The sequence below is a fragment of the Sciurus carolinensis genome, chromosome 14 (genome assembly GCF_902686445.1).
Source record: "Sciurus carolinensis chromosome 14, mSciCar1.2, whole genome shotgun sequence".
NCBI lineage: Eukaryota > Metazoa > Chordata > Mammalia > Rodentia > Sciuridae > Sciurus > Sciurus carolinensis.
This window is the reverse complement of record NC_062226.1, coordinates 65,144,866-65,167,495: the sequence shown is the minus strand read 5'-3', so window position 1 is coordinate 65,167,495 and position 22,630 is coordinate 65,144,866. Positions and strand designations below refer to the sequence as shown.

General features: G+C 40.5%; 1 protein-coding gene across 1 annotated transcript in view; it reads left to right on the top strand.

Annotated features, from left to right (window-relative positions):
- Positions 1 to 21,532, top strand: part of Rcl1 (RNA terminal phosphate cyclase like 1) — a 52,497-nt gene extending 30,965 nt beyond the window's left edge. The window contains 5 exon segments of the mRNA XM_047525591.1: positions 3,051 to 3,176; positions 7,384 to 7,429; positions 7,431 to 7,541; positions 11,797 to 11,900; positions 20,849 to 21,532. Coding sequence (XP_047381547.1) covers positions 3,051 to 3,176; positions 7,384 to 7,429; positions 7,431 to 7,541; positions 11,797 to 11,900; positions 20,849 to 20,999 — 538 coding nt within the window. The 3' untranslated portion in view covers positions 21,000 to 21,532.
- The last annotated feature ends 1,098 nt before the right edge of the window (positions 21,533 to 22,630 follow it).

The following is a 22,630-nucleotide window of genomic DNA, read 5'->3' as shown; positions in this document are numbered from 1 at the left end:
GTGCTCTCTGCTTGGAATGCAGTCTGTGGTCTAAAACTGTGATTTCTGGCAGGGTGCTCTGTTTGTTTGATATGGTCTTGTCATAATTACTTAGGTTTCATGGAGGTGTCATACTGGGGTACCCTCTGTGCTCTCTGTTGTGGGTATTCAAAACCCTGGCGAGTGTTCCTTTGATGGTAGTGGTGGGATGTGGGGAACTGCCAGAGTTTACAGAGGAGAACATAAAAGCTGGAATAGCTGCTGGTGCACTGGGCTCCCTGGGTGCAACTTTACTCTTCCCTGGCTTCTCCTGCTAGTGTTCTTTGAACCTTCCTTGTTTAGAATCTGAACCAGGAATATTCTTGAGTTCTCATGTCCCTCCCTATCTGAAGCGAGATAAAGAATACCTAAACCATCCCTGGTATATAATATCTCTGACTAGTAGAGGCTTCCTCTTGACTCCCCAGGAAAGTGAACACAGCACCCTTGCTCAGATTCCTGTCTATGGACCAAACATTCCAGCCACTGGTCCCCAGAACTGCTCATTTAACAAACTCTCAAAGGAATGTGGGTTTGAATTTTCATCTTCTTTGCCAGTTTTGGAGCCTGGGATAAAAGAACTGCTTTTGGAAAAAAACTTTAGTTTTGTGGTCTTTTTACTTGCAGGGCTGTGGTTGACTATTAGACTGAGCTTGGTGGTGGTTTTCCCTACAGGAGGGCTGGAGTTGGGAGAAATGTGGTTTTAACTGAGTTCCCTCCCAATGCATCTTTTCTCTCTTGCGTTCTGTAGAATGATGACCAACCAGCCAGGGCCTGGAAGGATGCTAGTTTGGTCCCTGCCAATAGCTGTGAATAGACAGTAGTTACCTTTTATTGAATGCCACCCACTGTGGTTCTCCCCTCTGCTTGCTGTGAGGCAAGAGAGAAAGGAACACTCTGTTTTAGTTTTATCATGCCGTCCTAGAGCTCATGATTTAGCACATAAAAATTAAATGAAGAAACTAGGAATGAGTTGGAATTTGTGGGATAATCTTGTTTCCTTTTCTTGATTGTAGGGAAGGCTCTTTGAGAAAGTGTCTGTCACTTTTCACTCAAAACACACACACATACCCTTCTTATCCTCCTGGTTTCCATATATCTGGAGGGGTGAGAGGAAGATATTGTTTGGAAGTCAGATCTGTTTAATACTGAGCAAGTATCTTAGTTCTGTTTCTTAAGGCAAGCCCTAGAACATAGGCAGCATGGCCCTTGCCACAGCGTTGCTATGAGCACAAAATAAGGTGATAATGATGTGGAAGAACATTGAGAGTCTTGAGTGCTGTGGATTATGTATTAGCATAGTGACATCTCCTCATCTGTCCTGGGGAGGGTAGTTAGGCTCAGTCCTTCAGAATGGCACCCACTGAGTCCAAAGGGTATGAGACTTGGGACTGTTTGTGTAAACTGTCCGTGGTCAGAAGTATGTTCTGGGCAGAAGCAGTGATGATGTAACTGGGCTGTGTGTGTATTGAAAAATCCTTCTTTGCTCTTTCCTCATTTCAGGTTTGTCCTTTTTGTCTAGTCAAATATTTATTGGGTATTTCTGGGTACAAAAGTAGTGTATTGGAGAGTTGTAAGGGATAGAGAATCAAAGTCCCTGGCTTATGGAGTGTGTGGTCTTTCTGAAGAATGGATGCAGGATGTGTGCACGTGAAAGGCCATACATGGTAAGTTCAGGTGGTTGCTGACTGGAGGGCTTCAAGAAAGAGAGAGAGAGCGAGAAGGAAGGAGGACTCAGCTGGAAAAATGGTGGAAGGCAGTTCACACTGAAGAATTGGAAAAATGGTGGAAGGCAGTTCATGCTGAAGAATTTCAACAGTTTGATGTGGGAGGGACGAGTGTGATAGTGCTGGGGGATGAACATACCGAGCAGATTGAAAAGTCTTATAAGAGGACCCTGGAAGATCAGGAGTCACTGGGGACTCATCCACCTGAGGGAGATTGTCCTGTTGGTAAAATGTTTAGGATGAATCAAATCAGAGGGGATAAATGCCAGGTCCTGTTCCTTGTATAGCATTTTGTTTTTGCAGCTCAAATGGAAATTAAATGTGTTATTGACAGTAATTCTTGTACAGTTGGGCTGGAGTGGGCACCTTGCTTTGTGTGTTGTACTCGCCCTGTGGTTCATATCAGGGTGGGAAGGTGACATTATTTTTCCATTTCTTTAGTCCTACATATACAGTCAGCTTTTGACCATATATTGCACTCTGAAAGTGCTCAGTACTTTTAATTTGACATGTGGGATTGGGAAGAACTAGTGTCTGTAATAAAGTCTAATTTTAGGTAACAGTTTCCACATCCTCAAGCACCAACCTTCCATTTGTTTTAGTGATATCTTCCTTCTTTCTTTTCTGGGGTGCCCTGCTATGGTAAGTGCTAGGTATCAGTATTTTTGACCATAACATAGCAGGTGGAAGAACCTGTATCATACACAAATGGAATAATTAGTTTTTAAATAAAAGAAAAAAATAGGTTCTATAAGTTTGAAAAAAACAGTAGTCATCTGGCTCTTTCATTAAACATTTTCTGTTTTCCCTGTCAGCATACAGGAAGTGAGTTGGGATTGGCCCAGGTGTGCTCCAGTGTGGTGTCTCTCCTGACCTTAGGTTCTTAAGAGAAAGACTTGCTTACGGCAGTGGGAATGGACAGAGCATAGAACAGTGTTCTCAGGTGTTGAGTTTGAAAGAGAAACCTGGACCATGACTTGCAGAGAGGTAGGTGTCTTCACTCCTAGAGTTGAGCCATTTCTAGATAAAAGGGTGTGAATAGGAAATAGGGTGAGGGTAGGGGTGGAAGAACTCTAATTTCATACTTTCCATCCTCTGAATTTGTGATTTTTAACCTTGACCATTTGAGGCTATTATAATAATGATAAAAAATTGAGTTATGTACTATAAAGTTAAGGATTGAAACACAGGTGGAAAACTGTATAATAACTATGTTATTACAGTCCAAAACTTTGTGAGCTTTAGAACAAATTTTCTTCCGTCCTGGAGTCCATGGACCACGATACCCTTAACTCCAGATTGCAGGTACTCTGTACGTGTATCACCTCAGATGGCAAACCGGATCGTGGATTCTGCAAGGGGCGTCCTCAACAAGTTCATACCTGACATCTATATTTACACAGACCACATGAAAGGAATCAGCTCTGGGAAGTAAGTATCTTCATTTTGGAATCCGATTTTGTAGCTACCTGAGACATTTTTCACATATCTTTTCTGGGTAAAGTTAAAACTGCAACCTCTGGGGTTTGGTAGTAGGGGAAGAATAATTTAAGAATTAATTTCTTTCCAACTTATTGCTTCTATCACCAATAGGCATTTCTGAGTTACTGTCACTTGGAAAACATCCCTGTGGCCAGGGCTGGGAGCCAAGGGTCTAGTCCCTAACCTTTGGGAATTAAACCTATCTATTAATAAATAGTGCCCCAGGCTTTTATCCATGCACACTTTATCCCAACAAAAATTTAAAGTGAACAGATTCTTTCACCCTGAGCAAATAACAGTGTAGGGGAAAAAAATTCTCTGTTGTCTAATTGCAAGTCAGCTTCTTTCCATCTGTAGGAACAACACACCTAGATCCAGAGAAAGTTGTTATTGCAGATTTGAATTGAGTTTACTTAAAACCTTTGCTAAAAAATAAAAATCTAAATAGAAATTGAAATTCTAAAAATTAGAAAAAAACTTTAAGGAAAATTAAAATGAAAATAGAGAAAAAAATGATCTGTGTAATGAAATGCATGTTTTAGGTTTTGCTTGTGTATTTAGAAACTGGGAAGGAAGGGAAGCAATAAAACCATTTTTGCTTATTACAAAAATGTTATACCTACAGAAAAACTGAAGGAATAGTACAGTGAACACCTATAGTTAGCAATGAGTACTTGCCACATTACTTTACTTCTTTGTGGATTTTGTTTTTGTGTGTTGCTGAATCATTTCAATGTGAGCGATGACATCATTATATTTGAATCTGAAGTTTTTAGGTTGTGTCTTCTAAAATTAATGTGAGGGTAAGAAAGAAAAGGTTTTTTTTTTTTTTTTAAGTTTAGCAAAAGGAAAAGAGAGGAAAGGTGGGGAAGGGAGTTGAGTGTGAGTGAAGATCTTTGACCTTCATGAAGGTGATTTCAGAAATATGGTGGCTCAGAGTCCAAAGCAACAAAAAGTGATGGTGTCAGAGGTCAGGGTTGGGAAGGATTTCTGTGCAAAGCTGGGGGTTGGGAAAGTCAACGGTGTCTCCAACCTTTGATTTATTATTCAAGCAACACAGTATTTTCTTTAATTATGCATTGAAATTAGTTGCTACAGAAATGGTGCCTGCTATTGCTGTTCCTCCTCCACCCCCATCTTGGCTTCAGGTCTGGAATTATTTTGTCAAGATGTTTTTTGGAGAAGGGATTACAGAGGGCTACTGGAGGTTAGGTAGCTCCTGAAGCTGTCTAGGTGACCTGATCTTGATAGTCCCTGTTTTTGTCTGGTTCGTAGCTTTACCAATCAGTGGGCAGGAATGAAGCAGAACAGGCCTGAAGTCATGCTACCATCTATAGTGGGGCTTTTTATAATGCCACTGACTCAGCTGACCCTAGTGCATGATCAAGTTCCATTCTTCCTAACAGTGAGTAGAAAGAAGGCTTATTACATATGAATCAAGATGTGGACATGATGTAGATACTTGGGTCATTGACTATGCTCCATTTACAAAATGACATATAAAACCAATGTATGAGTTAAGTTTGTGTTTAATTTTCTTAATCTCCAGTTAGAGATAACAAATGGTGATCTTCTTTCTCTGGTTGAAAATTAATGAAGTCATGGATGTATATGTTCTACTTCTAATTCAATGAAGTATCCACATGAGCTTGTTCAAATTTAGGAGTGAGTTTATTTAAACATCACCTGCCGTTAGAGATGAGTGAGAATTTATTTGTGGCCATGGCTCAGATTCCAGTGGTCTGTGTCAGCACTTTGACTAGCATAGCATGCCTATCAGTCCAATATGACCCATTTTCACTGTCAGAATAAATAATTTAAAAAAATTTTCCCCTAGCCCTTTCCCATTTGGAAGCTTTGGAGGCTCTCCTTTTCATCTGTACAATGCAGATAATCAATAAGGTCACCTGATGACTGGCTACTTTGTCAGCCTAATATAAGATAGGCCCAATAATGCAGCCACCCCAAATTGGGAGGAAAATCAGAGTAATATACATAGAACTTAATGTATATTCTCTAAAGTGTTCTCTAAAGTTGCCTAATATAATACTAAGTTAGCTGGGTGTGGTGACACATACCTATAATTCATCTCTTGGGAGACTGAGGCAGGAGGATTGAAAGTTCAAACCCAGTCTCAGCAGCTTAGTGAGGCCCAAAGCAAATTAGTGAGACCCTGTCTCAAAAAATAAAAAGGACTGGGGATGTGACTCAGTGGTTAAGCACCTTTTGGTTCAATTCCCTAGTACAAAAAAAAAAAAAAAAAAAACAAAAACTAAGGGAAACAGTACTGATTTAACTACCTCCCAAAATTCACATGGATGGGAAAATTTGGAAATGCAGGCTAGTGGATTAAAGCAGCAGTACCAGCTTGTCTTCTAGGTTTTCCCTCCTCTGCTTTCTGTTTTTTTTGCATGCTACTGCCTCTGTTGTAAGCTGTGTGTCTTACCCTCCTCCTGGTCAGGTGACTCAAAGGCAACTTGGGATTGTGCTAGAATTTTCTAGGCTTTTCTGATGGTGCGTGATATTAACTTGTTAAGCATGAGTCAGAGTGTCCTGAGCCTTTGCTTAAGTGGATAAGTTGTTGCACCCCTTTCCCTTTATAGGCGTTACTAACCAATTGACTGAATAGACAATTGAATTAATTGAAAAAAAAATTTTTTTTTTCCTATGGACCTGGGGATTGAACTCAAGTCCTCACATATCCTAGGCAAGCACTGAGCTACATTCCCAGTCCTTTTTAAAATTTTATTTTGAAGCAAATTACCCCTGCGGGACTTGACCTTGTGATCCTCCTACCGAGTACCCAGGATTATAGGCATGCACTACCATGCCCGGTTGACAATTTAAGTTTTCAAAAAAGTTAAGGACTGACCAGTATAGTTCTTCCATGTGTTGATCTCATATAGTGTACTTAAAGCCTCATTAATATCGTAGTTTTTCTCGAGCAAATATCTTGGCTAGTTTTCTGCTGGACACACAGAAGGTATTTCATGAGCAGTGTTGAGTTGTGTTGAAGAAAGCAGGTCATTTGTTGTGATTGCAGTTCACATGTTGACTGTGCTGCCGGAAGAGCTGCTGTATCTTTCTTGATGACACTTTTACTTAAAAGGTGAAGTAGATTTGAGGTACCAAATCTTAAAATTTTGAGGAGAGGTGCTTTTTTTTTTTTCATTGTTTATGGACTGTCATTTTCATTAGCTTTGTGTGTGTGTGTGTGTGTTTGTTTAACCTGGTTGCCACTCTTGTGTTTACCACGGTACCACCCAGTTCCTGGCTCGTGGGTGCTTTCCCTCAGATACTTGTTGGACACCTGAGTGAGTGAGTCAGCTGTGTTCCTGCACAAGCAGGGTGCTATGTTAGTTTCTGGCTGTAAGGTGGTAGAAACATGGTGGGAAGAAACATAGTGCAAGCTCTTCGATTGTATCAGTTGAATTCTTAAGTTTAGCGCTATCCCATGGGAACAAAAATGTAAAGGTGTGCCTTGTCTACGCCTTTCTGGTTTGTGTCATATTTTTCATTTTGGGGAAAATGCCTGATATTTCTCCAAGGAGAGTTTTGATCAGTGGTCTCCAGGGCCCATATACCTCCTGGGTTGCTGGTGACAAGTTAGAGAGAGTGCTGTGGTGGAGAACTTCTATAGGGTTTTGGGTCAGTAAGACTGGCATTTGGAACTCATTTCAGTCACTGTATAGTATGTGGAATTGGTTAAGGCTGCTTACCTCAACATTTCCTTATTTGTAAAATGAAAATAATAGCTCCCCTGCAGGATTTGTGATGTTGCAAAACCCCTAACCCCTATCTCCATAATTGGTCAAAAGTAGGTACTCAATACCTGATTGCCCTTAATGTTACCAGGGTACTGTTGTTTGTTACAGACTCTCAAAATAGAGCCTTTGCAGCTAAGGAGGGGAGGGAGAAGGTCAGGGAGTGGATGGGTAAGAGGAAAAGCAATACAAACTTGCACCTCCCTTGGTTCTGCCTTGTATGACCTCACTATGTCTTCAGTATTTCCAGTTTAAGTTACAGGCACTCTAATAAGGCTTCATGCAAACAGAAGGAAGCCTTAGGACACAGTGCATCCAAAAGATGTTTCTCTTCTCCTACTTGCTGGTGCATGTGCTTTACCAATTTGGTGTCTATGTCTTTTAATCCCCAGATCTCCAGGCTTTGGGTTGTCACTGGTTGCTGAGACCACCAATGGCAACCTTTCTCAGTGCTGAACTGGCCTCCAACCCACAGGGCCAGGGAGCAGCTGTGCTTCCAGAGGACCTTGGCAGGAATTGTGCCAGGCTTCTGCTCGAAGAAATCTACAGGGTATGTCCTCAGCCTCTTTGGGTGTTGGGAGAAGAGTAATCAGGGAAAAGCAGTTTGGTGTCTTTCATTCTGTCTTCTCTAAGGGCTTAAGCCCAGGAGTTAACCTGCACCTACCTATCAGCAGTTTAGCATTAACTATTTAATGGATTAGTTGAACTAGTCTGAGCAGAGATCACAAACCATTAGGTTGGGATGCAGAGTAAGGAACTTTTATTGGGGTCAGAGGAAGGAACTAGAACAGGCAAAAGAAGAGTGAAGGTTAAAAAGATGAAGCAGGTAATAGGATGGCAGTGACTAGTATGCTGCCCTGACCAGACAGGTTCTCTTTCTCATCTCCTTTGGTCGTTGCCATGTGGGAATGGGGACTCATTGCATTCAGGTTTTTCAAGAACAGCTGGATATTGGCTTTGCATGTGACTGCTGATTCAGTATAAATTAATGCCAACAGGTTAGATTTATGGTGTATTCTAGAGCATAGACGAATGCCTAAGGAAGGCAGGCCAGTGTAATACCATGGTGGGGTTTGGAAAACGTGAGAACCTGGGACAGAGAAATGGCATGCATTGGTGAAGACACACTTCAGCTGATTATCACTTTGCACTTCTGCTGATGGGACACAGCTCAGATCAACCTGCCTTAGTGAACAACCTTTCTGTGTCAGTCCATGCATGCAGTGTGCACACAAGCTTGGTGTATACTTCTGTTGACTCCCCAAAATATCTGAGGTGACCTAAAGTCAGGAAGAAGTTATGAGGGAAGGGAAGATGATGGCAGTAGGAATAAGATGCAGTTGTCTGAAAATACATTGTCTAAGATGCCACTCACTATGTTAGAAGAGGGTCACAATCCTAGTTCCATGATTTTGGTCAGTTTTACTCTAGTTTGCTTGATTCTATTTCAAGAAGACAAAACCCTTCCCTCCATGTGCAGAGTTGCAGGCCAGATTCTGAGGGATGGCCTTTTCTTGCTTTGGTACACACACAGGCTCCACATTCTTGGGCTAGGCACTAGTAAGAGTTGTACTCTATGTGGCTTGGCTGTTGGAGGGTGTATCATGTTTGTAAATTCTATTTTCCATCTAAGGAGCTTCCATCTTACAATTCACGTGTTTCTTTCTGGTTCTTAGTCATCTCTGTGGTCTCCTGTTTTAAGTAGCAAAAATCACATCGGAACCCAGTGAAATAAAAGCAGTTATGTGGGTACACTGGTGATTTTGGTTTTCTTTTAATCCTACCTTTTGCTACAGATTGAGTTTATTAATCTCTGTGGTGCAGAGAAGCCTGGATTCTCAGTATTATTCCCTTGAAGGACCTTACAATGGAATATAGTTTACAGTCACAGTCTGCTTCTCTGATTCATGCCAATGAAAATATCTCATTGGTCACAAGGTGGGATAAGTGGAAATGAACTGTTTCAGAATTAATTAAAATTTCCAGGTCCTAATGGCTTTATGTAATGTTCACCTAATTAAAAATGGAAGACAAAGCACTTATAGGTGTATCCTGTGGAGAATAGCTCCAGCCCCTCTACTTGCCACACAGCGGGACAAGAGTGGAGGAAGGAGGTAAAATCCTCCTCAAGAGGAAGTATCCTGTCACAGGTCTTATGCAGTGAGGTCTGCTGCAGGAATTTGGGTGCTAAATTAGTTCATTTCTTGATGCTAGCTTTGGTAATATTTTTGAAAGATGGGTAATAGCTAAAAGTTTGAAAGTCAGTGATGAAGAGGTTGATCTGCCAGTTACTTATTAATTTATGACATTTTTGTCCACACATTGTGAGAGGAAAAAAGATGCATGTGATGTGTGTCCTCCCACATTGTTGCTTAATGTTGACATTGTTTAGGCTTCCTTTACCTGATCTGTGGTGGGCTGACCTGTGCTCTCTTGTACCATGGGATCTCTTCTGTTTCTTTCTAGTAGACCTTAGGAGACTTGAAAGCATCACATTGCAGAGCAGTCCCATGGAGCCCACAGGCACAGCTGGAGCAGATTATGAGCCTGAGGGTGAAAGCACAGCCCACCAGTCCACAAGAGGAAAAACAAGCATCTGGATTAGTTTTTTTTTTTTTTTTTTTTCTTTTACTCTAATTGAGAGCTTCATTAAACCATTTTATTGTTCTTGGACCAAATTTATTTTGGTTTAGTCATTAAGAAAACTTCTTTGTGTGACTATAATCTTTAGTTGGTAAAATAATATACTTCATGCCTTTTATAAGTAATTCTCTACAGATCTGTGATGCAATATGATTTGAATGAGTAATAAAAATCCATCCCTTTTGAAGGTGCTACTTATTTTTACCAAAGTTTTAGGTCTCTGACCCAGTTCCTTTATTCATTGATCGTCAAGCCCCCTTGATTATGTACCAGATTCCAGGAACTTCCTTCCTGTCCTGCTCATCTACCTCACCTCATCTCAGACCTGGATTATCCCATGAACATTGATCCTCCTTATTTCCAGAGAAGTCCTTTCCAAATCTTCTCCAGCCTCCTTTGCAGTCTAAATCTCTCTTCAAACACTGATCTGATCTCTTTGCTCCTATGTATAGTGACCTTCTCTGGCTTCTAACGTTCCTGAGATAAAGTTAGTATCTTGATCCAATTAGGAAGCCTTTCCTCAGTCTGGCTATCCCACCTTCTCCCTACGGTTGTTCTAGCTGTTCCACACGGACCCTGGCTCATTATTTCCCATTGTCCTGCTCTCCCTCTCCAAAGCCTACTCATCTGTCCAGGGACAGTTCAAGTCCCTGCTTCTCAAAGCCTCCTTCTGGTATTGGGTAAGTGGCACCCCACCCCATGCCTTGGCATCTGGTAGCTCCCACCATTCCCTCCTTGGAATCTTACAAACAGACCCTAACATATTTATTGCATTAAAATATTGGTCCAGTATCCTAATAAGAATCAGTTGAGAATGGTGCAATAACAGCATAGTGATAGGAAGCAGAGCCTCAAGAGAAACAGTTTAATTTTAGGCCCTCTTCTGAAAGGGAGCAAGTTCTATAAAACAGTTAATTTTCTTGGTGAGATTTCTGGTTTTGTTTGGGAAAGGAACTTTTGTGCTAAATTGTGCTGAGATAAACATTGTTCCCTATTCTTTATTAGGTAATTTAGGGAGAGCAATGAATTTTAATTAACACTAGCAGTAGGATAAACCCCCTTATTTCCTACATCCTTGTCAGGGTTACTAAATGAAATCTGACAGCCAGAGAATGAGTGTCTGCACCTGAGAATTGATCTATTTCCTACCCTACATGCATTAAAAAGAAGGGGAATGTCCCCCATGAGTAGTACTGACTGACCACCTGTTCTATTCAGAGTCTAGCCTGGGACAGCAACATGCCACAGTCAGAAACTATACTTCTCAGTGTGACCTGTGCAAAATAGGTAAGAAATTCTGGGACATCCTGCATGTCCTGTGTACAATATAAGTTTAAATTGTTGTAACTAAATTTAGCCTGAAAAAATGATCAGAAATAGACATTTTTAAGACAAATTTAAATAGCAGTAATGCTTAGAAGGAAATCGACTGAAGTGGTTGAGAAAATGAAAAAAAGAAGAAAGGTTAACAAAGCAGCTATGCCTTGGGAGGAAGTTTTTGAAGAGAATCCTGTTCTGCTTATTGATGTGGAAGAAAAAGAAAAGAAAATGGAAGGAAATAATATATAGGTATAGGCATGGAGGGATGTGATGTTAACTTCTGCAGTTTCATGGTACTCAGGAAGAGGTGAGAAGAGCATGACCAACAGTTTCTACGTGTGTTGGAATAAGTGTAGTAGTAGGAGCCTTTAAAGGTAAAGCTCCTTTCATGTCAGGTTGTGTTTTTTTGTGACAAGTTGAATAAATGTAAACATTATGCACTTAGCTCTGAAATTAACTGAACATTTCTTTGAATTGATTTTGCCTTTTTTGCTTATACTTAATAAAGTGATGTCCCACCACTATTCAGTTATCAAGGGAAAATTTCATTTTTCACTAGATTGATTTCAGGAAACTTGAATGTCTATCCATTCTGATTGTCTCAACTTTGTAATTGCTTTGCTAAATTGTTAGTTTAACTTCCTCAGGTTGGTTGATACAGGGTTTGCACTTATAAAACCTGTGTTCTCTTTTATTATTGCTTGAATGCTATAGTCTTCTATTTGGTGGATTCTAACATTCTGAGTATGTTTCTGGGTTTTTTCCCCCCACTCCTTTCTTTTGCTGGCTTTCCATTTTCTGGTTTGTACAATGATTAATCATTAAAGTGTTTGTGTTTACAGGGTGGATGTGTGGACTCAACCAACCAAAGTCTGGCTCTACTGCTAATGACCCTTGGACAGCAGGATGTTTCCAAAGTTCTGCTAGGACCACTCTCTCCTTACACGTAAGTTGTTTTCTTTCAACTTCGTTATTCTTTCCAGTTTAATTTTCCAATTGTAGAAATGACAAAGATTGTGCTGTGCATAGACCATCGAATGACCACCTGCTCGTATTGATCCTTAAATGAACTGACAGTTGTCATTCTTGACCTGATGTGTATTTTTACATGCAAGGATTGCTGCCTTCCTCTCCTCTTTGCCACTTATCATTTCCATGTAACAGAAGTCACAAGATATTTATTTGGCAGTTCTTTTGTCCGCGCTTTAGATTTTGCTTCAATTTTGGAGGTTAACTTCTGGTTCTCTATAGTTTGGGTTTTGTTCTTAGTTTTTAAAATTCCCCTTTTCCTAGCAGTCTCACTTGCCATAGCAAACGGCTGTCTTCCTCTCCAAGATGATAGGGTATTAGCTAACTGGAAAGGATGAAGAAAGGCAAAGTTCATAGTAATGTTACTAGACTAGTAGGGAAATGGTTGTGGGGAGTTCGCAGGCAATTGGATTAGCAGAAATTGACTCCTAAGGTATGAAAGCAAACAAAAAGAGGCGCTAGCCAGAAGACTAGTTATAAAGAGCACAGAGCCAGAAGCATTTTCCATCGATAGTGAGATTGCTGAAAACATCCTATTGGAGGACTGACTTCAGTTGGCGTACTCATGTACATGAGTCCATATGTGTACTTATGTACTTCAAGATGACTATATGGCCATCTGTGGGTGTTACGTTGGGAGGGAGGAATACTCAGCTAGATATGAGACTGAACTGTCCTTTTTCGGTTATCATGGTACCGATGCTGTATATCTGAAAGGTACAGTACTGTGATAACTGAAGAATGGTGGTGCCATCACGTTGAGAAAAGGTGAGGACTATGACAGGGCAGTGCAGCAGTGAGCCGGCTTCAGGGCATGACAGCCTTGAGGTTGAGATGCTTTTGGAGGCTTTATTTTATTTTTATTTTATGAGTTAGTCATGGGAGGTCTTTTTGGATTAAGGAAATGGAGAGAATGCATTCTGTTAGCAGTGGTGGATGACTAAAAAGAGGGAACTGGTGAGCAGCATACTATCTCCTGATTACTTGTGTAAAGTATTTCATGGCACAGGAAACCTGAAATTGAGTAATCCTAAATGGCATGCTAAACTAACATCAGTACTCAACATTACTAAAATAGATGTAGTGAAGCATTTGAAGAGGAGGTGAAGGCTGGGAGTAAGTACAGCACCCTAAATGCAGAGATTCACTTTCCATCGAAATTTTGCTAGAAGTGGTGCATAACTGTGTTATTGCCCCAAGCCCCATCAGATTTTTAGACAGTGTCTTTGCTGTTGCTTTCCCAGACTCTGCTTCAGGGACAGCAAAAGACCTCACAGCTCACACAGCAAAGAGTTTCTGTCTCAAAATGTGTGTGGTCCTGGTGCATGGGCTTTAGCAGAACATTATGTGAAAATGGAATATATATGTTTTTACTTATCTTTTTCTTGACTTTTTTTTTTTTTTTCCTGCTTTTGGAGATTTTTTTCAATTTGGCTCTAGAGTTTGAACAATCTTTTTAAGACCATTGGAGATGGCCAAGATGTGACTGGACATTTTTAAAGGTTTCCGTGTCCTTCTCAGAACATCCTTCACCAAACATTAATTGCAGTGTCTTTTCTTCCAAAAACCTTGCCTAAAATTACTGCATGTCCCAGGAAAACAGTGGTGTGCTCTGAAAGGAGTATGACAGATTGTAAGATTATGTGTTTTGAGACCTGTGCTGGGACTTGGACACATTCTTCTTTCTCTGGTTTACTTGCCTCTTAGGGCTTCATGCAGAGAGCCCTGTTATGAGGTGGGAACGGCAGCCTCTCTTCTCTTTGATAAGCTAGCACAGAGACGGAAAGGGAGTTTACTTTCAAGAAAGCTCTGTTTGTGTTTGGGACCCTTTTTGTCCTTAATCATTGTGGCCCAAAGTGATGAGGGTAAAGGTAGAACCTTATTGGTATAGTTAACATACTATTTATGAGGACAGTCAAGGGTAAAATGGGACAGGATCCATTGTCAGCACCAATGCGGGAATCCACTGTCAGTACCATCATGGTAGGGTGAACAGTTTATTCTAGTTGGATTCAAGTGTTTTGGAGACCAAAGTATCTCTCTCATTCATTCATTCATCATTCATTCATTCATTCATTTTTTTCTCTTTTGCAGTACAGGGGGATTGAACCCAGGGGTGTTTTTCCACTGGGCTACATGACCAGCCTTTTTATTTTTTATTTTGAGGCAGAGTCTCCCTAAGTTACCCAGGCTGGCCTTGAACTTGACTCTGCCTCCTGAGTAGCTGGGATTACAGGTGTGCCCTGTTTCACATAGATTTTTATGTTCAGTTAAAATTATAGAAATCAGTTTTGGGGAACCTCACATTTCTAAAGAAGGACAAAAGCAAGATCCTCATTAGTTTAAAAAATGTATTTCTTCTGGCAGTTTGATTTGTTTAAGTAGTTTTTTAAAATGTGTATTTACAGAACACTGGGATTAAAAAGGTTGCTTTTTCTTTCAGTGCTGCTTTCAGGAAAGTAAAATATCTGTGCTTCTCCTGTTTCCTTTTCTCACTCTCTTGCTTTGGGAGGTTGCTGTTGGTGGTTTTTTGTATTAGTCCAGAAAGTAAGAAATGAATATGAAATTCTCAAAGAAGACCAGAGAGGTTATTTTTCATCAGAGTAAAATAGTACTGGATTACACACTGGTATATGGAGAATCTATTGATGTTAAATTTGTTTGTTTTTTTTTTTTTTTTAGGTGGTTTAAAATTGGTAATACTGGTTCTACTCTGCTTAAAACGTTTCATTTTGTAGTTTATGAGAGGATTTATACTTTATTTAAAAACTGAATCAACTGCAAGAAAAATACATATCAATAAGCATCTTAATTAGTACTTTCACAAATTGTGATAGGAGACTGAGGTTACCAGAGCTCTTTGTGAATGCCTATGCACAGGCCTTGGAGTCCAGCCACAAGTTTTGGCTCTGCCACAGAACTGCTAGGGGACCATTGGTGTGGTGTTTAGCATCTCTAAGCCTTGTCTCATCTGTAGGTAAGGTGAATTGTTCTGAAATCCTGGGCTCATGGAAATGGAGTGAGGCCTAAGTGAGGTCAGGTAGCTTGTGCTCACCCTCGAGGAGATCAGTCAGTGCTGCTGCCAAGGTTCCTGCCTGGGTACCGCCTCACCCTGCCGTAGTCCATTCTCCTGGTCAGGCTACTTTGAACACTGGGCGGTTAACTTGCTTTGGGCAATCTCAGGACTGAAGTCAGCAGCAAATTGTCTACTCATCTATCTACAAATCTATATCCATTGGTTTTTAAACTTATGACTAACTTCCTCCAGTCGTCTTACTAAGCAAACTATGTGTATCTTATTTACTATTCCCACAAATTCTGTAAAGTAGATGTTTATTTTTTTCAAAAACCAGTATTTACTAGGAGCCAGATACTGGTTTTTATTTTTTTTATTTTTTAAATTAAAAAAATTTTTTTTTTCTCCTTTGTGGTACTGGGGATTGAACCCAAGGTTGTGCATTCTAGACAAGCATTGTACCACTTAAATCCCCAATCTTCAAATAATGTTTTAAGTGCTTTAACTCACTTAGTTCTCAGCGTAATCTTGTGGGGGTGGGGGAGAGAACCAGGTACTGCTGCTGTATGCTCCATTTTACAGGTCATGGGATTGAGGTACACAGAGATCATGTCATATGCCAGGATCACACAGCCAGGAAGTGGAGTTCAGATCAGAACAGCTCTATCTGGAGTTTCTGCTTTCTTTAACCACTATGCTCTTATGTAAGAGCTGGGATTCTATCCATCATTGGACTCCCAGCTCTTTGCCTGAGGCTGGATGCCATGAGAGTCCTTGTTTCAAATTCTGCTGTAAAATGATCTCTTCCTATCTTTAGTTGGAAGTCTAAAATAGATCATGCCACTTAGTTTTTTCTTAACTTTAACAAATAACTTCTTTCCCTTACTTGTGGAAGTGCTAGGGAACTCAAACCCCTTGTCCTTTTTAAACTCTCGCAGTCAGGCTGCTTGGCCCACCCAGAATGAACACAAGTGAAGATCCACAGATTGGGAAGCTTCGCTGCTTCCGGGAGCTCACACAATACCCTTTCCCTTACATTTATGAAGTACTTTATAAAGGTTGCAGTGCTCCATCACCTTTGTTATGTTTGAACTCAGAACATATTTGGCATGTAGTAAAAGCAAGTGATACCCTTACTTTTCAAATGAAAAAAGAGACATCATGACCTGCTCCTGGCTAAACTCTGCCTGGAACTCTGTCCGAGTCCAGACAGTGCAGCCTGCCTGGTTCGGTTTCCTGAAGTAATAATTTCATTCTTAAGAGTCAATATTCGATAAGCTTCAGAAAAACTGTTATTGGCAGAAAATACCACCAGTGTATTTTAAAACTGCCATGTAATGACTATAGCAGATTTCTTTTCCTACTCCCAGATTATTCTCCTCAACCTCTTGAGTAATTCCTTACATACCTGTGTTGTAGCTAACCCCACCTCTGTCTGTCCCATATCTAAATAGGATGGACACTGGGTGGCTTGGTGGAGCAGGAGACAGGACCTCCTGTCATGGTTTGTGTCTGTGGAGCTGCCATAGAGAAAGATGAGCCCATGATTGCTTTCCCTACACTAACATGCTTCAGAAGGGGTCCTGGTGAGAGGGGCTGTATCTAAGTGTCAGGACCTGGCAAGTCTTGGGTAATTGGGATTTGATGGGCTAATGGCCATGAGCCTGATGGCCTTTACCTGGTGACTAGCAGTGGCAGTGGCAATGGGAACAACCTACCTTTCGAAAATATGTGAAAATTTATGTCTGTGCTCCAGAATTCTCTGAAACCTGCTTGTCAGATGGATTGGAAGTTTCACAGAGAAGTTCATTTTTTATTTTCTGAAAATAAATCACTTCTAAAAAAAATAAAACCCTCTTTCCAGACATAGTTCTCTAAGTCAGGAGTAAAATCCTTCACCCAGGAGTTTCATAGAGCTTCAGTTGCCTAAAATGGCTCATCTGAAAAACTGCCAGTTGCACTGTGCAAGTGTTTGTCAGATGAAGGTCAGTGTTGTCTTCATTGTGTTGTGGGTCCCTTTGTCCTGGCATGTGGTTGTATTGAGGAAGTGTGAATCTGCAGTATGTGCCGTGGAGAGCTAAGGGAAAGAAGTGTTGTGATTGGGGAGGCAACCTGGGGCTGTGGAGAAGAGTTTTGGGGGCAACACTGGTCCAGCCTTTGTTCATCTACATGCAGATCTGGATGAGTTTATTCTTCTGTCAGTTTCCATTTTCCTAAGAAGGTTGTTTGTTGGACTTTATTATCATCCCTGGTCATTTCTCAGCTTCTAAGCAATTTTTTACCCTTTAATATTCCAGCTACTGAGGACTTGGGAGAGAATGGACTGGAGGTGGGGGGAAAGACATTTGAAATGTGCCTTAATGCAGTTTTTCTTCTATAGCCTTCCTCAGTCAGGCAGAGGGGTTGGCAGAACATTATATAAAAAGTCAAACCAACTTTGCTTTCTCTAAACTGTTCCAAAGGCTACAAACACCCCAGAGCTGCAAATACATAGGCCTGCATACTCAAGCCTGTTTCTCCCATCCTCCTCCAAGAGATGAAGCAAGCTGAGGCCCCTCAGGGTTTCTGCCAGCCAGCTGGGGAGGGTGTCTGGGTGTTCAAGCACAGTTGAGTGATTCAGAGTGAAGAAGGCCGGGTGAGGCCCTGGGAGCAGAGAGAGCCCCAGGCCTGTGTTAGTCCACAGCAGCAGTGAAAGAGAGAACAAGCTGTTTTCTCCTTGGAATACAGATGAGTGGGTGAGACGACTGGCTTTTTCTGTGTTGCTGCCAGCTGGAAGCCTGGCCCACAGATGTGGCCTGTTTATCTATGGGTTTGATGTGTTTGTTTTCTTTTTCCCTAGGACAGAGTGGGGGAGGCGGTGGGATTAAATGGAGAGGGGGGAAAATTTCAGTTGGTTATTAAGACAGCAAATCCAGCAGGAGGAGAACTGGCTTTCTTTAATTGCCAAAAATGTTGAAGTCATTTCTCAAAATCACCCATAACTCCTAAATTCTATTCAGTGCTTCTTTATTGAGGACTTAGATAGTGCCTAGCAGGTATAATGGATTGCATCTATAGAGTAGGTCATTGACACTTATATAATTTACAAAGGGAAGAGGGGACAGTTATCAAGAGAACTGTATATAAGCATTTAATTGGACACCAGAAACAGAAGACTGGGAAAACCTTAGAAAGGAGGGAAAATCCTACAGGATAGGCATTGTTGACTAAGGAATGCTTTGTAGAAGAGTTGATGAATGGGATGCTATTTTAAAGATGAAGGTGAGGTTGTACATTACTAGGTGGAAGAGAACACAAAGAAGTGGAGATCATTCTGTGGGCCTGTGCAAGCACCTGAGCTTTGGTGTTCAGAGTAGTTGCTGGTTTGTCTCATTGCCCCTGGCATGCTGGTCATGCCAGACAGGGTGAGGAGTTGTCAGGCCTTCTTTTCTCCCTGCTGCCTTTTCTCCTCCTTTGACTAGCTCAGAGGCACAGGGAGAGTGAGGAAAATTCATTGCTGTAGACTTTATATTTAGTTTGATATAGACTGAGTAGGGTGGAGAACCAGGATCGGTATTTTTTAAAATTTCATAAATACGTACTTATTTATTAACAGATTTATGGAAATATAATGCAGTTTACACTTAAAGTGTATAATTTAATGTTTTTTAGCAGATTCAGAGTTGTGTAACCACAATCACAATCTAATTCTAGGACATTTTCATCACCCAAAAGAAAAACCCTGTGCCCAGTTGTGGTGGTCACTTGCCATTCCTTGCACTCTTCCCAACGCCAGGCAACCACTAATCTATTTTCTGCCTTTGTAATAGATTTGCCTGAACATTTGGAAGAACAACCAGGTTGTTTTTCATGGCAGTTATACCTTTTACATTCCTACCAGTACTGTGTGAAGGTTCTAATTCTTTACCTTCTCACTCACACTGTTGTTATTGTTTGTCTTTATTAGTGTACCCATCCTGTTGGGTATGAAGTGGTATCTCATGGTGGTTTTGATTTTTGTTTCTCTAATGACAAATGAAGGTGAGCATCTTTTCATATGTTTACTGGCTATTTGTATATCTTCTTTAAGAAAAATATCTATTTAGATCTTTTGTCCAGCTTTTAGTTAATATTTTAACAAAATTACTGTTGAGTTGAAAAGTTCTTTTGTATTCTGAGTACCATACCTTATCAGGCATAGGTCTTGCAGACATTTTCTTTGATCCTGTGGGTTGTTTTTCTACTTTCTTGATACCGTCCTTTGGTGCATAGAAGATTTAATTTCAGTGAAATTCATTTCCTCTATTTTCTTCTCTTATTGCTATGCTTTTGGTATTATACTTAAGAAACTATTGCTTAGCAAAAAGTAATGAAGATCCCTGTTTTTTTTTTTTCTGTAATTTTTATAGTTTTAGCTATTACAGCTAGGTCTTTGATCCATTTGAGTTAATTTTTGTGTGTGATATGAGGAAGGGTCAAACTTCATTCTTTTACTTGTGAGTGTCTGGTTGTTTCCATAGCATTTGTTGAAAGAGATCATTCTTTCTCAATTGAATTATCAAATTGGCCTTAAATGGGTGAGTTTGTTTCTTGACTCAGTTCTATTCCACTGGTTTACATGTCTAGGATCAGCATTTTTATAGCCCCTGAAGTGATTTCATGTACAGTTAAGGTTGAGAATTATCTGGATGGGGCATGGAGTTTGGGGAGTTGATAGGAAGGCAGCATTATAATACAGGGTTTTTTTTTTAATACTTCATTGAAGAAGTATAGGCCATGGTTCTTACCCAAAACAGTGTTACCCAAACTTGCCTGATAAGAATTGCCAGGGATGCTTACTAACAATAACTTTCTGGCCCCTATGCACTGGGGAGCACAGGACTTGGTAGGAGGTAAGGCAAGTTTTTGCCTCTGTCTGTGACTGTGACTCAGGGCTCTTCCACATGGACAACTCCTCTCTTTTGGTTGCAAGTTGTTCAGACATAGGTTTAGTGACCTCTCCAGCTGAGTCTTGTGGTCAGACTGGATGAGGTGATACTGAGTCTGCTAGGACATCCCTTTAGAACTCTGTATGCCCACACTGCTGTCTCCCTACAGAATTGCTATTCCTGAAGTCATCTTGGGATGCTGTTAGCACTCCGTGTCAAGGGAGATTCTAAAAAGCAGCCCCCTGAATATTATTTGCCATGTTGTACTGTGAACTCTTCCCTGACTATGTTATTAAATATTGCCTTCTGTCAATTTTGCATAAATACAGTTATACCTACAACTTCCCCATCATTGTTGTTTGCATTATGTAATTACCATAGTACTTAGCAAAAATATTAAACTTATTTATCTTGTCTGTACTACTAGATTGAAATCTTCATGAGGGAAGAATTTTTATTTTCATCTTTTCAGGTGGCCACAATCTTCCCCAGCAACAAGAACAATGCTTGCATATACTAGGCATTCAATAAATATTTGTTGAGTAGACAGAGGGGAATTACTGAGGAATGAGAGAGAATTTATCTAAAAGTGACAGAAACAGTCATTCTGCTTGTCTTTTGTGTCATGATGCATGCTGTGAATCTTGAAATTACATATTTCTGTCTGCATGGACTACTCAGAATTATTACCATATGTTCACTCTCTAACAAGTGTGGAGGACTAAATGGTCTATGTGTCATGGATGTCATGGATAAACCTTATTTTTAATTTTTTTTTCAATTAAACTTGTTTTGTTTTCATCTCTGCAAGCTGTTTAATTTCAGTCTTTCTTCTTGATCTGGAAAATTAAAAGTTGAAATTCTAGGTAGGGGAAGTGGGAGGAGAAATTTTAAAAAAATAAATAAATCCCTTTTATTCCTTTTTTGTTTGTTTTTTTTTAGGATAGAATTTTTGCGGCATTTGAAGAGCTTTTTCCAGATTATGTTTTAAATTGAAACCAAGTCATGTGGTGAAGAACTTAAGGGTGGGGATAAAGTGCTGATGACCTGTGTGGGCATTGGCTTCTCCAACCTTAGCAAGACCCTCAAGTGATTACTGTCACAGGATAAAGCCCCATTGCCTCCAGAAGCTGCCAAGGACACCAAAGGGACCAAGTCCAACGTATTGATCCAGGACAGGATAGCCACTTATATTAAGGATTTCCCTCATTTTCCTACTAAAATATCCATATGCAAATAAAAGGCATCTCTCCGCCATGTGGATTCCAGTTATTCCTCCAGTGGCATTGACATTCCTCGGAGGCCTAATCGCCGTACAGCACCCTGGCTGACCTGGAGGAAGAGTGCCCTCAAGACATGGTCATGCTTCTAAAACAATATCACAGAAGCATTCTGTGCTTTCATCTCACATTCATGGACTTCTGTGTTGCAGCTGTCTTCCAGACTGTGGAGTCTATTATGTTTCGTTCTGAAAGGACCTACCTCTTTGACCTCATATCTTTTATAGGAATTAAATGCAACAATGTGTGTGGGAGCTCTTTGTGTGTCCTGCAGTGCCATGCAAATGTTATAAATTGGTATATTTTATCTCTTGTCTTATGAATGAATTGCTATCATGGACACACACTGTTCCTCATCTGGTTCATGGTGCCTGTGAGGAATGGGTAGCTGGGGTGGGCAGTTACTGGATTTTTAGATGTTTTTATATACCAGGTGTGCCATACTATTCCTTATTTTATTCTTATGACACCCCTGTGATATAAATTTTATTATCTCAGAAGTAAATTCAAAAGGGTGTTTTGTTTCTTTGATATTTATAATGTAAAAACACAAGATCTCCTGATTTAAAGTTCTAAGTACAGTGGAGTCAGGGTCTGGGATTTTACCTGTGCATAAGCTAATAAGGTGCATTACTATTTCATGAATGCTAGCAGAAGGCATGAAAGTTCAGGATCAGAGACAGAGAATTGTCATACTCAGCATAGGAAGCAGCATGAACTTCTTTTTTATATTGATAGCACTTGTCCCACAAGACCCACAGTGGACATGGAGGGGCCTATCAAGATGCAGTGCATGATCTGAGAACTCCACCTCTTTTTTAGCAAGACTGTTCTTTTTTCCACCTGGAGATATTACTTTATCCCTCAAGATTGTTTGCTGCAAACACAGTTCTAAGAAAGGATTTGGAAAAGGCTTCCCAGTAACCATGTGCAAGAAATACTCTGGACTCATGGTGGATTGCCCCTGCCAACTAGTAAATTTCATATTTGGTATGTATGGAGTTTTGGTTGGTAGTAGAGGAAAGATCTAATGATATTCTCCACATGGGGTGGGCCTTAAGTAAGGCCTCACCAATCTTTCTTGGTACTCTTTTTTTTTTTTTTCCTTTCTTGTTAGTGAAACAGCCAACAAAAAGCTGTGTTCTGGCGAGTGTCGGGTGTTGGAGATGTGGAGTTAGAGTGCTAAGCTTGGGGAAGGCCAGGACACTTTGAGTAGAGGCTCTCTACTGAGAGCTTTAAACATTATATTGATGTTCTGTTGGTGCATAACAAATGAACTCAGACTTAGCAGCTTACAGTGACGTCCATTTATCATCTCACAGTTCTATAGGGTAGAAACCTGGGTAGGCTTGGGTGAATTTTCTGCATAGGGTCTCACAAGGCTGACGTTAAGGTATCAGCTGGGCCCGACTCTCATTTGAAGACTCCTGGAAAGAATGTTCTT